The 16,281-nt window shown below is 40.1% G+C and overlaps 1 protein-coding gene across 1 annotated transcript; it reads left to right on the forward strand.

Annotated features, from left to right (window-relative positions):
* The first annotated feature begins 898 nt into the window (after positions 1-898).
* On the forward strand, positions 899-16,219 carry mapk11 (mitogen-activated protein kinase 11). Its single transcript, XM_026147218.1, has 12 exons — positions 899-1,153; positions 8,076-8,205; positions 8,309-8,367; positions 8,595-8,706; positions 10,441-10,470; positions 10,776-10,823; positions 10,916-11,030; positions 11,136-11,207; positions 11,612-11,691; positions 11,904-11,982; positions 12,173-12,346; positions 13,528-16,219. The coding sequence occupies exons 1-12, from the start codon at positions 1,041-1,043 to the stop codon at positions 13,599-13,601; spliced, it is 1,086 nt and encodes a 361-aa protein (XP_026003003.1). The 5' UTR covers positions 899-1,040; the 3' UTR covers positions 13,602-16,219.
* The last annotated feature ends 62 nt before the right edge of the window (positions 16,220-16,281 follow it).

Raw genomic sequence — 16,281 nt, forward strand, 5'->3', positions numbered from 1 at the left:
TGAGGAAAAACTAGTTAATGCATTTATTACTTTCAAGTCTGATTATTGTTATTCCTTAGCGAAAAGCCTTCATTTGATCTAAAATGTTACAAACATATCCCTCACAGATCATCTGCTCTTTGTTTACTCCCGGCTACATCCAGAATTGAGATTAAAATCCCATTTTTTTCATACACAAAGCTCCGAATAACCAGGCCCAGACATTTCAAACACATCATATCATCAAAACCACCCAGCCGAACACATTTCTCACAGACTGCAGGCTAGCTTGTGCTTCATAGAGTGTCTAAAAGTAGAAAGGGAGGCAGAGTCTGCAGCTACCACCCCGCTCCTACAATGACTGATCACGTCTCCCTGTGTTTTTAGACCCCATGCATTTAACTTTGGTCTTCTCTCTCCCATAGACTATGTTTTGTCCTGTTTGTTGCTTCTGGTCTTTCCACACTTCTCTTTTCTGTCATCATCAAAGCAGTTAAAATTGATAGCTGCCCATCCCTGAGCATGGTGCTACCACAGGCTGTAAAACGAGAGTTCTTCCTCCCTACCTTTGCCAGGGTCACGTTGGTCACAGGAGATCATCTGATCTGGAACTGGAAACTCTTTATTTTGCAATATAAAAAGCCTTGAGACGATGAAATAAAAAATTGAAACTGCACACTCAGCTAAAATATAATTTAATATAATATAATATAATATAATATAATATAATATAATATAATATAATATAATATAATATAATATAATATAATATAATATAATATAAATCTTTGTTTTTGTTAATGATGGTCTATTATCTTGTGTTACAAATTCTTGGGTGTGTAGAAGTGGGAGAGAGACAGAGAGAGAGCGAGAGAGAGAGAGAGAGAGAGAGAGAGAGAGAGAGAGAGAGAGCCTGTCACTGGCCGGTGCAGTGCTTGCAGCAGTAGCTTGGCTCAGTCAGCAGACGGCGGCCAATCTACCGATTTCCTCCTCTCGTTTCTATTCTCCCCCCTCTTCCCCTTTATTGCACACCTTTTATTTTCTGTAGCAGGCTCGCAGAAATGTCCGCCAGACCGGGATTTTACCGGCAGGAGCTGAACAAGACTGTGTGGGAGGTTCCAGAGCGCTATCAGAACCTGACGCCGGTGGGCTCCGGAGCTTACGGCTCGGTGTGGTGAGTGTGTGCGTGTGTGTATGTATGTGTGTGTGTGCTGTGAGAGTGGAGGGGCGAGGCTGAACAGTCACAACATTTACGGTATTTCTGTTCATGATGCATCAGTAGACTACAGCGCTTTATGTGTGTGTGTCTCTCAGGACCGAGCTGCTTTGTTAACTGATTGTTTGGGAGGTTTTATTGTCTTCACTGCTGTTATTACTGGCGTTTTTTTTAATTATCATGCTCCCAATATTCAGCAAAACACCTTCAAATTCCATTTCCGCCCCTGTTTTTGTGTGCATGAATAAGATTTCACTGCTTGCACTGATGTCAGCCTTATAGAAAGACAGGCAGGTCTGCAGGGCTTGTTTTTGTCCCACCGCTCACTGTCTGTGGGTCTTACAGCCTGTGTGTGGGAGGGAAAGACAGAATGAGACAGTACAGGAATTTCCCCAATAACCCTCTCCTCACCCCCACCCAGCTTCTACACACACAGAAATAGTCTTGGAAAAAAGTCTCGAATCTTAAGATTTAATTTGAGTAGCACCTCAGCAGATATTCATATATATATGTGTGTTTGTGTGTGTGTGTGTGTGTGTAGCACATCTGGAATGGGAACACAGCTGCAAGTTTGATGCTGTATTCCTTGCACCTGCACACTCACTCTCCTTTGTTTATAACCCCCACGCTCTGTGTGGATGCACTATCAATTTTGCAAAATGTAACTGCCTTAGATTTGGATAAATCTGCCTCAGCCGGTGGGATGCCGTTGCCATGGCGATATGTCATGGCATAACCTCCTCTGACAGTTAATATTAATTAAGCTGTTACCAGGAGGCTATGAAAACGCAGACAAAATTGTTATTGTGTTTGTGTGACAGATCCCTGAGGAATAATCACATTGTGCCACGTATTTAAGCGGATTTGCATGTTGCCAGCTTCAGTGGTATCAGTGAGAAATGACTATTAAAGCTGTGAGTAGTCTGAAAAACCTTCCACTACAAACTGATTGATCCTGGCAGCTGAGCAAAACACTTATCTATGAGCCGAAACGCCCAAACACTGTAGAGAAGTTTACAGATATAATATAACGGACCTTCCTCCAATGACTCTAAAAGCCTTATGAGAGGTAGTTAAAAGCTATGCCATCACCTCCACAGTAAACCGGGTAGACACCAAGTGACGACATCACATGACACAAGCCCACTCAGCCTTTTCAGGCTAAAATGAGAAACTCTAAAATTTTAGGTCAGCGTTGCTAAGTTCCCAAATCCTGTAAGTCTAAACCCAAATCCTGTGATGCTTTGTAGCAAGGAAATAAAAGAGGCAGAGGATATAATAGCAGGGAGTCCAAGTTTCTACAGATGGAGCACTCACTCTGTGCAGCCAGTTTGGAATCGCCTGTCAAGTTTTGATGTGTCATTTTCTGTTTGAGCTTTCTCTGCACAGGCAAAAAAATGTGCCAATAACCGAACCCAAAACCAGGCTGAATTTCCTGCATCTTAGTCTCACTTTATTATCTCCTTCTTACACAGTAGTAGTGGGAGCTTGTGTCCAGTCACACACATATACAGAGCTCATATCTCAGCCCGTTAAACCACACCCAAGATGTCACTGCCTGTGTCCTCACAAAAGCAGTTTATGTCTTGATGGCTAACATCCTCTTCTGTCAGATTTGAATTAAGGCAACATTTGAACTGGGATGGGATGATGGGATGATGGGATGTGTGTCTCCCTCACTTACCTCACGTCGTGATAGAAGCTTTCACAGGAGTACTGAGCATTAGCATCTTGCCTATTTGCAGCTTTAGAGTTCTGCTCAGAATAGCAGCAGACTAAAAATGCACAGGGGTGGATCATGACTTTGCCTTTCAGCCTCGAGGTAATACTCACATGGACATTTTTTAAAGTAAGTTTAAGGTCTGATTCCCATTTTGGATACTCATGGTACAAAGGACGCATTATGAAAAAAAGTCCATTCAACACGTATCTTGTCCTTCTTGAGAAAAAAAAAATGCCCTAAGCAATTCACGCTTGTAACTCATATTCTCTAAAGGTGCAGTGAGCTTGTGTATAGACAGAAAAGTCAATGCCAGAAGCAGAGTTATTATTTATAGCTAGCTACTGCCACAAGACGCACTTTCTAGACTTCTTCTCTGGTTACATAAAAGGATGATTATGATTTGATAGACTGTTTTCTTGAGTCTTAATTACTGAAGTAAACATTAGCATTGTGAGTGACTCTCATAATCCCCCCTTTGAGGACAGATTCATGCTGAAAATGATGCATAACTGTTGCCAGTAGGCTACAGATATGAGCTATTCAAACCCTTCCTGGCTAACACACATCACCACAGCCCTGACAGGTGAACTCACAGAACCTGTTCACTCATATTACTCTGGATCATCAAACTATATTGATTTAAATGAATTTTTTCCCTTGTTTATATATAAAAGTGGACAATGACGCCCTCTTAGAGTTTGCATGTAACAGTTTATAGCCAAATGAATCCGTTTATCTGAGGTTTAGTGGTAGCACTTTAGAATAATGTCACATTACTAAGCATTATTAAGGTATTAGCAAGTGTTTAATTCATCCTTTATATAGCATTACTCCTCCTTAGTATGTCATTTAAAAATATTTATTTATTTATTTATAATTTTAGCTAACTATTTAATCCATTTAACACCTATTTTAAGTTAGCCCAGTTCATCCATTATTTAGCTTACTTACGTTCTTTAAAAAAGAAAAGAAGTAATAACCACTTATTAATTACTTATCCATTATCCAACGATCCATTTTTTAAAGCTAAATGCTTCCAACACTTATCAGTCAACTGTTTTAACCCTTTAAAGCCAAGCGTATCGTATTTGATACACGTGTTTTGGGGAGTTTTTGAGACTTCTGCTTCATCAGCGGGACTTTTTTTACCCCCCAAAATGATATAAATTGCATGACACATTTGTAATGACTAAATTGCAAAAATATGGCTAATGTAGCAAATGCGATACAAATGAAAACTCATATGCAGATTAACATTTGATGTATTTTTATATATATTTTGTCTAAAGGTTCAACAAACACTTCCTGGCAGTTATTTCATGGTTCAGGTTTTAAAGGGTTAATCAGCTTCGTTCTAGTTGTTTTAGCTAATTAATTTAACCATTTATCCACTGTTTTTAGCTATCAAACCTTTCTTCCATAGCAGGTCTCTTAATCCTTTTATCTTACTCACCTGCTTCTCAAAGCATAATTTCTAGACAGGCCAAGTGCGAATGGTTGAGCTTTAGATTATTATACAATTATACAAATACACAAAGGGCATTCCTCCACACACATGCTGACACCGAGTGCTTCCCTGCATTGTTAATGTTGATCTTGAGCTATTGTCACTGACTTTCTCATGGCAAGACTTGATTAGCAAACAGTAGGGGGATGGGGTTAAGGGTATGGCATCTGTATCTGTCGTGTCGTGATGGAGAGGGGGGGGGGGGGGGGGGGGTCGATACTCAAGCAGTCCAGGTCTTGAAATGTGCACAAATGATCCATGTTCTCAGTGCAATCTCTCGAGAAAATAGGCCTTAGGTCAAGGACCCGACAAGCTCATATAATCCATTATAGCTGGAGCTGAAGAACATCTATCCCCCATCCTTACTGGGAGTAGGGGAATCAAAAGGCAGATTTAAGAGAGAAAAATGGAATAGTTGCATGGAAATACATAAGGAATAACTTTGGAGTACAGACACTAGAGCAAGTAGCACCAAGAATACAAAGCTGTTTTAATAATTTACCATTCACTGCTTCTTGAATTTTGCTGTCATACTCTATGTCTAATATAGCCTCACTGTCTTCTCAGCTTCCTGCCTTGAGCCATAATCCCGTTTGCTCGAGATTGAACATCAAGACAGAATATATGTTGAGCTGATCAAGGCTGCTTTCATCTCATGTGAGCATATGTAACATCTGTTCACTAGACTTTGGGCATGAAGCCTTGCATTTGGATTACTATGAATAAAACATGACTGCTTCATTTTCTCCTGTCGAGATTGTTATATCTCTGCTTGTCAGATTGTTGATTGGAAATTTGATAAATTAGGGAGGAAAAAGCACACTGGGATTCTGAGTTGTTGTGGATCTTATGAATAAATAGCATGTGAATGATCGCAGGGTAAAAGCTGTGAAATAAGCTTATTGGAAGACAAATTTAAATGTAGCAGCTGTTTGCGTAGCTTTGCATAATTCCTATAAAAAAATTTAAATAACATAAAATTCTCTTAATGCAGACAACTTGATTTAGCACCATGTAGCAGCCTCCCTCAAATCATTTTTGGCTTTCTCTTAAATTTAATCTGAATATATCACTGTTTAGACTGCTAGCTATCTTATCTATATGAAACATTTCTCCTCATTGCAAAAACAGTTTACTTCCACCGTCTCCGTCTGAGAAACCCAATGTGCATTAAGAGCTGGGATATTAAAGGCATACTGAGACAAAAGGACAGTGGAGAAATCGATGCCTTTGCTAGCTTGTTTGTGTTGAGAATGGTGCATCATACCCATGTATGGAAGATGGCAGGGGGGAAGATATGCTCAAGGCGGTGAGGCCTGCTTTATGTCAGACGGAGGAGGCTGGCTGCTGACCTGGACGTAGCCCAGCTGGGACATCCGGGCTGTCAGCAGGTGATTTGGAGACGGAGAGCCGCATGGATGCACTGAAGTGTGCAAAAGTGCAGCAAACTAAAGCACGTAAGCATTATATATCAGCAGGAAAAGATACAGCAATATTTATAGTATGTATAGGAAAAAAAAACAGGACACATGCATCATTTCATGGACACCTCTACTGTAACTGTCTGAAAGTAAACAGACGTTATACCTGCTGTTAGCTGAATCTTTGCAGGTCTTAAGGGTAAAAGAAAAAATGTGTTAAGCTGCTAAATGGCCTAAGAACATCATCCACAATCTCTGTAGGGAACAGTACTTTTTACCTGCACAGGAGGACACTCAATTAAACAAAGATGTTATGAATTAGAAGAATAATTTGATGCTTTCTGGTTAAAAGCGTTTTCATTCCCTTGGCATCTTAGGTGAGAAGATGAGGCCACTATGTATATATACTAATCACTAACGTACACAGGATTTCTAAAGCTTAACATGTAGGCACCATCATGTCACCAATCACTTTACACAGTCCCACTCTGAAGCCTTGATTTATGCATTTGTGACTTGATCTTGTTGTGTTTCTGGAAATCAAGGACGCTACACAGTCATATGGTAACAACTTCCCAATTACAAAATGGAAAAATTCTGAATAAATGTACTATAACAATGTAATAATAATATATTAAATAAAATAAGACTTGAGACTAGTAATTGAGACCATAAGCTCACCAGGAAAATGATAACTAAGATAAGATAAGAGATAAGATAAGATAAGATAGAACTTTATTAATCCCTCGGGTGGGTTCCTCTGGGAAATTCGATTTTCAAAAAAGCACAGCACCGACAGAAGTTACAGAGTTACAGAGTTACAGAATATTATATATATATATATACACACACACACACACACACATATATATATATAAATACAGAGACAATATAAATAAAATATACGAAGGGGATAAATAGAATAAATAGGAATAAAAAATAAAAATACAAGTGAATTGCACATTTCAAGTATTGAAACTGAGGTCATGAATCAACTGAGCTTTAGGATAATTTTCCCAATGACGTCTGTGCAATCTAACCTCCTTTTATGTCACTTTCCGGTTACCTCAGAAGTCAGATGTCGAAACTTGGGAGTGAAATCTCTCTGAAGTTAGTGAATTCCAGAATTCCAGTAGTAAAGCTAGAAAAGCGAGAAAAAACTTGCTTAGTTCTTAGCAAGGTAGAGTTTTTCAAGTATCACGAGTAATAGAGCATACTACTTCTTTGCTTTTAGCTTAAAACCACTACTGGAGCACATTCGTGGATAGAGTCGAGTCAGTGCTAGCCAACAGTGGCAGCACAGATTAGTTTTAAAGTTTTACTGCTGTTTATGCTCACTTATGCAACTTTGGATTGTTAGCTCAGGGTTGGCGGGGCTGCTCTTACTTTCTAAGTATGAAATGTGACTTGAAAGGGTGTTCCAGATAAAGAAATTCAGACTTAATCTGGAATGCGGCACTGCGCCCAAAGGAGTAACACCCCCCCCCCCCCCCCCCCCCCCCGCTGGCTAGTAGACATAATGCAGGTTTTAAAGCACTTAGCTCTGGCTTTACTTATCAGAACAGGAAGCTTTGTCCATCCTTTATGTACAGTATGTTATCATAAACCGGAGTAAAACATTTCATCCATGCTGCCAGATGTAAATGATATTTGTTTTAAAATGTCAAATGTTTACAGTCGTTTTATTGCATCAGTTGTTTTGCAAGTGTTGTTCATCACACAAATTTTCAGGTCATAGTTCCTTTTCTTACTTCTTGGTCTATTTTTGCAATGTTATGCATTGTTACTCAATTCCCACCCGCTCTTCCTGTTGGTCTGTTCCACCCTCTGATGGCTGTATTATTATTCTTTCTAAGAGCGGTTGCAAAGCTGGCAGGCCTGAAAAGACACTGGCACCACAAAGGCATTCAGCATGAGCCGCAGCAGGGCTCAGTGTTCAATATGTGGAGTGACATCTACATTTCAAAAGAGATGAGATGAAAAAAAACCCAGCAGCACTTTTACAATATCTGACATCCTCGCTTCCCTTGTTCCACCACATCCTCTTTCACTCACTTCTCCCGTCTGCTTGCGTTTCAAACTCTTCCAGCCCGTTTCTCTTTTTATTTTCAACTTTCAGGCATTCATCACAGCGTGAAGGAGTAGCTTAGCCTAGCTCGTGTGTTAATGGCACTGCATTTAAGTATATCCACACACGTGTTAAATGCTTTATCTGTTTGCTCTTTGCAGTTCGGCGTACGATGTGGTCTTAAGGCAAAAGGTTGCGGTGAAGAAGCTATCCAGGCCTTTCCAGTCTCTCATACACAGTCGCCGCTCGTACCGGGAACTCAGGCTTCTCAAGCACATGAAACACGAGAATGTTAGTGCTCCTTATAAAAATACCCAGAGACAGACAGACGTGGCTCTCTGAATGTTTTTCGCTCCGTTATTGATCCGCTCTGCTTCTGTTTCTGTCTCTGCAGGTAATAGGGCTGCTCGACGTCTTCACACCTGCTGCCACATTAGAAGACTTCAATGAGCTGTAAATCTTTGTTTTTCCCTCGGTGTTTTCTACAAGCTGTACAGCTGTCCACCTTTTTAGATATTTCTCTTATTAGAGGGCATACTGATGCATATATACAGGCAATCCTAGGGGGATTATAGGCTTGTAGAGATGTCAGATGGTTGCTATGGCAGCACCTCCATGTTCTCCTCTGAACTGAAATGCCCTCCCCCATTCACTCATGTAGACTCTCTCCTCTTTTCCAGCTACCTGGTGACTAACCTGATGGGCGCAGACCTCAATAATATAGTCAAATTTCAGAGGTTGTCAGATGAGCATGTGCAGTTCTTAATTTACCAGCTCCTCCGTGGCCTCAAGGTAATTTACTGCATCACGAGTATCTCCTGCATGCCACACTGCAACATGAATAATCAGCTGTGTCTGTTTTAATGCCAGCAGACACATGTAACAGCAGCGAATCATAGACTGTATACAAAAGACAGACAGACTCTGATTTGAATACACAAACCTGGAATTTTGGTCATCGCCATCTTGTTTTTTTCTTTCTTTCTTGTTTGTTTGTTTGTTTGTTTTTTTAACTGGAGATCACTTTTTTGCATGTTTGTCACACTTAAATGCTTCAGGTCATCAAACAAATTTAAATATTTAGAGAAAGGTAACACAAGTAAGCACAAATTGCCGTATCTAGGTCACAAACGGATGGCCGGACATTCTCCTTCAGGATGTTTTGACAGAAAGCCCCAGACCATCACACTACCACCGGGACTAAAACATTTCAGAAAGTTCAGCTTTTGTCTTGTCAGTTCACAAAAGTCTTTTTGGCAAATGCGAGACGAGTCTTTCTGTTCTTTTTGGTCAGCAGTGGTTTTCTCCTTGAACTCTCCCATGGATGCCATTTTTGCCCAGTCTCTTTATTATTGTTGAACCATGAACTCTGACCTTAACTGAGAAATGTGAAGCCCGTCGTTCCTTAATGTTGTTCTGGGTTCTTTTGTGACCTCCTGGATGAGTTGTTGATATGCTTTTGGAGTAAATTTGGTCGGTTGGTCACTCCTGGGAATCATCACCACTGTTCCAAATTTTCTCGATTTGTGGATAATGGCTCAAACTGTGGTTCAATGGAGTCCTAAAGCCTTAGAAATGGCTTTTTAACCCTTTCCAGACAGATAGATGTCAGTAACTTTGTTTCTCAGTAGTTCCTTTAGATTGTGGCGTGATGTGTTGCTTTTTGAGCTCTTTTTACCTGCTTTACTTCGTCAGACAGCTTCTATTTAAGTGATTTCTTGATTCAACAGTCCTGCCAGTAATCAGGCCTGAGTGTGTTTAGCCAAACTGAACTCAAATTTTCAAAACATGGCGATTAATTACAGTTAATCAATCATTTAACAGGAAGGGAAATTACTTTTTCACACACGACCAGGTAGGTTTAGGTAACTTTTTTCACTTTATCAAGTTCATTTTCTATATACTCAGGTTATCTTTGTCTAATATTAAAATTTGTTTGACAATCTGAAACATTTAAGTGTGACAAATATGCAACACACTAGGAAATCAGGAAGGGGGCAAACACTAGGTCCACCTTTAATCTGTTGATGCCTAAAACGTGCTGAAGACTGGCTGAAAAAAACACATCATTTCTGACATTTTTCTGGTGACTTTATATAACAAGACATTCGTTCTATACATCCCATTATGTTTGGTTTTGTTTTTTGTTTTTTAAAAAAGTTCAATATGCTTTAGGGTGATTGACACACTGCTACCATAGTGTACCACTGACATGTGACTTCAAAAAACAAAAGATGGTGGATGGCGAGGCTTCAAAACAGTTCTGTGAAAATCAAATAGATAACTTTTGATCATTTATATACAATGTAACATTGAAATCACTACACTGAAGTGCACACAGACTTTGAAATCCACAATTCCAAGATTTGCCATCTAACACTGAATCATCCAGCTGCCTGTAGATGCTGGCTCTTCACTCTCCGATAGACAAAAGAGGCAGAAAGTTAAATTCTGAGCTGCACTGTTGACCCCCATCTTCTCTCTCTCTCCTCCCCCTGTACCCCTGCCACGCCACCTGTTGAACAGTACATCCATTCAGCTGGATTGATCCACAGAGTGAGTTCCTTCTTCTTGCCTTGGTCAAGAGACCACTGCTGCACTTTGGTGGTTGAAACGACAACATCTTAAGCATTTTCCTATTTCATTTCTTAAAATGTTTTAAGGTGATAAAATCACCTCCAGACTGTCCGGCATTATAACATAAACATGTTTCATTGGGTGAAATTCTGAGAGTACATTTCACATTTTGAAAAAAAAGTCGATCAGAAAATGGGATAATGGTTATTTTGCTCATGCTGCTGAGTTTCAGATATGTTGTAATTCTTGTGATGTTTCTCTATCTATTTAACCAACGTCTTCAGGACCTCAAGCCAAGCAACGTGGCAGTGAATGAAGACTGTGAGCTTAGGGTAAGACTGGTCTTTAGTTTAACCCTACAAATGCTACATTACACCCAATGAAATCCATCAATCTGGAAATAAAATGTTCACCTGTCCTACAGATCCTTGACTTTGGCTTAGCCAGGCAGACAGATGATGAGATGACAGGTTATGTGGCGACTCGCTGGTATCGAGCACCAGAGATCATGCTCAACTGGATGCACTACAATCAGAATGGTAAGATGCCATCGAATGAAAATGAGGTTTTCAAAGTATTTTGCATTTGGCAGCAATAAAATGGGCAAATGCTGAATGGCTGAACCTGTAGTGTTTCTGTTTCAGTTGATATCTGGTCAGTGGGATGCATTATGGGAGAGCTACTGAAGGGAAAAGTCCTTTTTCCCGGCACTGACTGTATCCTTATCATCGTGGCGTGAGTCCACCGCAATTTGCAGCTTTTCTTCTGTCTTAGTGGGAACCTTCCATTGCCTCTTTAAACCGTCCCATGGATGCGGACCTCTTGTGGATTTGCATTACAATCATAGGCCTTTCTATGGGGGGAGCTGCTTCAACAGAGAGAAACTGGGGAATGAATAGGAGCAAACACAAAAGACTGAATTGTCTAGGCTGTTGTATTCAGTGTCTCGGAGGGGCTCTAAAACAAATTTGATTTACTGATCTTTCTGTGCTGTCAGGCTTCGAGATGTCTTTTAAGCAGCGATCTGCCTCGGTATGTGAAAAGATACTCTAATGAGCCAAATCTTGCGAGTTGATGACTTCCGCAAATCTCGATGGCCCTTAACTCCTCCTGTGCTAAGATATCGACCAGCTGAAGAGAATCATGGAGGTGGTGGGAACTCCGACACCAGAGCTGTTAAAGAAGATCTGCTCTGAACATGTGAGGACTCTACAAAGAGATTGGGAATGTCAAAATAATGCTTTCCGCAAAAGCTGTTTCTACTGACAAAAGCAAACTGCTCTGATTGATTAGTCACTCCATTGACCTGGCTGTCAGTATGTCTGAGTGTTGGACATAATTGATCACCAGTGGTTGGACATGTTATCCAAATTGTGACTTGCCATGAGTGTAACATTGGTGTGTATTTGCAGGCACAGAAGTACATCCAATCTCTGCCCTTCATGCCCCAACAGGACTTGGAAAAGATCTTCAGAGGGGCAAATCCACTGGGTGGGTGATGGACTGCAGATTGGATTATCAGCTTCTCAAATTCAATTGAAAGCCATTAAGACTCTGCTAAAAGTTACTCTCTCCAGCCTGCAAATTTGAAATGCATTTTAACCATATAGGCTTAAATTAAATTTTGGACCTCCTGCTATTTCCTTCTTTTATTTGTCTAGTTTTTTTGTCTCTTTTTTAGCTGTTGATCTGCTGAAGCGCATGCTGGTTCTGGACTGTGACGGGAGGATCTCAGCTAGCGAAGCTCTTTCCCACCCCTACTTCTCCCAGTACCATGATCCAGATGACGAGCCAGAGGCCCAGCCCTATGACCAAACACTGGAGAGCAAAGACCGAACTTTAGAAGAATGGAAAGGTAAAGCCTCTTTTTAAAATTTGGTGATTTTATGATTTAAAACAGCTGACAGAAGATACCATACTCACGTCTTACCTGAAACACAGAATTCTGCTGTAGTCCCTGCTGTCAAACTAGAAAATATGACTATGAAAGACATTTGTCGAGGTTTTAGATTTGTGGTGCCAGTAGCAACTTCCTCTTCTGCAAATAAAAAAGTACCATTTGAAATAAAAGTCTGTTGGAACAAGAAGACAATATATTCAAGCTGCACTGATTTTCACATTTCATATTGCATGGGTGTTGCAGAAATGCACCATCTAAGCAATATGGTGCAATATTGGAGACTAGTATTCACCACAACACCACCTGCCTCATACTGTGCTGCCAAAACAACTCTGACCAGCCAGGGCATAGACACGTGACATCTGGGAAAACCTTGTGGTGTCTGGCAAGAGCACACTGGCAGCTAATTCATGGGGTCCTGTGGGTGGCAGGACGGGGCCTCTGTGGATGGAGTTTGTTTTGGCAAAACCAATAGAGGCAGTTTGGAGAGTTTTGAGCCTGGGTCTGTGCCTTGGGCTCTTTTTTCATCGTTGCCAAATCATTCTCTAGCAGTTTTAGGGGGTGTAATGAGATGGATTATTCTGCAGGGGGGGCAGCACTGTCATGTCTATAGCCCCACACGGTCTTGATCTTAAAACACCATCTGTACCAATGTTATGGTGGGTGGTATGTCTGTGAAGGTTCTCAGTCATCCAGGCCATCGTAGTCTAAGGAGCGAGGAAAGAAAAGCATCTGGACTTCTTTAAGTTTGTTGAAAACCTAAAGAAGGCAATTTATATTGAACACAGAGATGACCATCCAAGGACCTCAGGGCAAGCACTTGGCAAAAGTGGAAAGGAAAAACTTCCTTTTAACAGGAAGAAACTTCCAGCAGAACCAGGGAGGGGCAGCCAGCTTTAGTTTATGCTTTATGTTTGGGTTTTATCGACTGTAATATGTTGCTATATTGGACTAATATAGCAACCTGAAGAAACTTTAAAGTATGCACATTATATTATCCTGTGTTGTTGCCATGAAACATCAAGAAGGTGCTTTTGCAATGTCACAATTTCTATTGTTTCTATTGTTACATTCCGAATATTGAGCAGCACGCCTAACAGTGTTTCTTCTCCCTTCTTCTTCATTTACGTCCACAGAGTTGGTATTTGAAGAGGTGAACAGCTTCAAAGCATCTGGCAGCAAGACTGACAGCCTTCAGGTGGAGCAGTGAGACTTTTACTGCTCTGCCTCCTCTGCTTGAAGAAGGACCATGTAGTCAATAAATGCAAGGAGGGCTGGAAAAACAAGCAAAGGAAATGACTGTGTTTGATTTCCTGTCATGAGTTTGTCTGAGCAGCAGGGCAGGATGGTCTCCATGGGATCACATGTGAACATTACTATTACAGGGAACATTTTCGAGTTTAAAAAAAGGATTTCACCAGTGCAGAAAGTTGCTTCCTGTTATGGTTCCGCTCACTGAGGGTAAAATAAGGAACTGCTCAATATCAGGGGCCACGGAGGACGTGAGGATTCATGTGAGGAAGCAACTTTAAGAAACTGAACTTTGTTTAAAGACCAACAGAAGGTGTGGGAGGAGGAAAAAATGCACACTAGGATTTCCAAAGCAACAACAGGGATGCTGTGTCATCATCAAGACGAATGCCATTAAGCTTTCATATATAAAAATCATGCTTGCAGTGATACCATTTCACATCACAGAACAGCTTAGCATTCAGCCTGCATACTACTGATGCATGACTTCTGTGCATTTTATTGTTAAAGCATATTACTGGTGGTGTATTATAACCACTGCTTACTCTGTCTGCCACACTGCTATTAAACCAGTTTGGGGTTGAGAAAGAGGCATTACCAGGAAATGTAACCAGTGTTTCACCTCCTCTGTTTTTATAATTCATGTCTGAAAATGTTCTTCCATGGATGAAAAGTCATCCCATCCTTACAGAATAGTAAACACCAATTGTGCTATTAATTAGCAAGATAATTAATATATGCCAAAGCTGAAACAGAATGATTGCCCTGCAGATCTGTGTTTACAGTGTGAGTCTCTTTCCTCATATACAGATTCCGCTGTCAACCGATCACCTGTTGGCTTTGGCCCTGCTCCGTAAGGTCTCTCTACTGCTCTGCTGTCTTATACAGATCCCCATTTGTGTTTACAACTGTTAACATTACAGACATTGTGCAAATTGTCAGAATCAGTTCCCAGAAGGTGTCTAACAATGCTGGATAATAATCTGTTATGCAACTTGTAGCTTCATCCAAGCATTGACCGGTCAAACACCACATACTGATGATTCACAGAAAGCAGCCATATTTGGCTGCTTGTGGCAACCAGGGAGCTCATTAGTTATCTTTCATGTTACCTAAGCATCTTTTTCTTTTCTTTCCATAATTCTTGGATCATCTCTTTTTTAACCTCCATTACATGTATTTTAGTTTGCTGCAGTTAAAAGCTTGGTGCAACATTGTAACATAAATATTCATGCTTAGCAACTCTGACTGGAAATATTTGCGTAAGCACACAAGCCGAACGCATATATGCATTTTTCTAACAAATGGCTGACTTCCCCACTGATGTGTCACTCATCTTGCCACAAACTGGAGTTTCAGTTCTCGTAACTTTTTTTTTTTTTTGCTGCTGCTGCTGCTGTTTTAATAATAGCATGGTATTAAACCACTGTAAGCACAGCCAACAAACCACAGATTTTGCCCTGAAGGTCAGTGAAAATATCAAGTGAAAGGTATTTGAAGTTGAATGCAACAAACTAAATAATAGGTTTAAATTGTAATTGAATCATTTTAATTGTCCATGTTGAACAACAGGATAAGAAGCAAAGTAAGCCAGTTAAACACTCTATTCACATTTATATCTGACTGCTGCTGATGTTTAATTCAATATGTAAACTATGTTGGCAAATGTTGGCTAGAATGTCAGGTATAAAACAAATAAGTGAATTGGCTTGCCTTCCGATGTCAGGTATTAGCGCAGGCATTCACAAGACTAGCTAAGGTGAAACTGTAGCTGTTATTGTAGCCTAGTTAGGTTTTTTAAACTAGCTAGAATAAATGTACTGATACAGTTCTGTCAGTAAAGAATGGTCTATACACATCATTGGCACTTATTTAAGGTTTAATACTACAACATATGAATTGAATTTTAGCATGTGTCTTGACAGATAAACCACTCCTAGCTACATGAAGTGAATTGTATCCCAGACTTGCTCACATGTACGCGGGCATTTTGGTAAACATAGCTTCTTTCTCTGCATTTGGCCTTTTGTCCACTCATAATTAAGGTAAATGAGTGTGACACTGTGATTTTTTTTTTTTAATAAAAATTTTTTTAACAACAAAAAAGCAGAAAAACGCTGTTTTAAAAAAATTACCATGTACCCGTGGACATATCCATATGTGCTCCATCGCAGTAATGCAAAGTCTTCTGAGTTTCTTGATTCAATCTGCTCACATTAAACTCAACCAGCAAGATTACTTCTGCGTGAAGAATAATTCTTTAAGGACACAAGAAAGAAAGTTTATTCTTTTATTTTTCTTCCCCCCCCCCCCAGATTGGTTCACACTGGAGTGCTACATGTAGCCTTTTGTGCAAGTTGTCCACTAATACTGGATGAAAAATGTTGAATTTGAAGTCTAAATTAATCAAAACTGTGTCTCAGTCAAGGTGTGAGCTCTGAATGTTACAGTGTTATGTGCTTATGTTGTATATGTGGTGGATTTAATTAGCAACTGCAAACTGAATGTATATGTATGTATGTATGTTTGTTACAAGTTATGACTTTTGAATACATGGTGGCGTGTGAGTCAACTGTAGTCCTGAGTTTCAAATCGCTAAAATGAATGTCAGCTCTTAGTTTCCAAATGATTCAAAGGAT

This window comes from Astatotilapia calliptera, chromosome 17, assembly GCF_900246225.1.
Source record: "Astatotilapia calliptera chromosome 17, fAstCal1.2, whole genome shotgun sequence".
Classification (NCBI taxonomy): Eukaryota; Metazoa; Chordata; class Actinopteri; order Cichliformes; family Cichlidae; genus Astatotilapia; species Astatotilapia calliptera.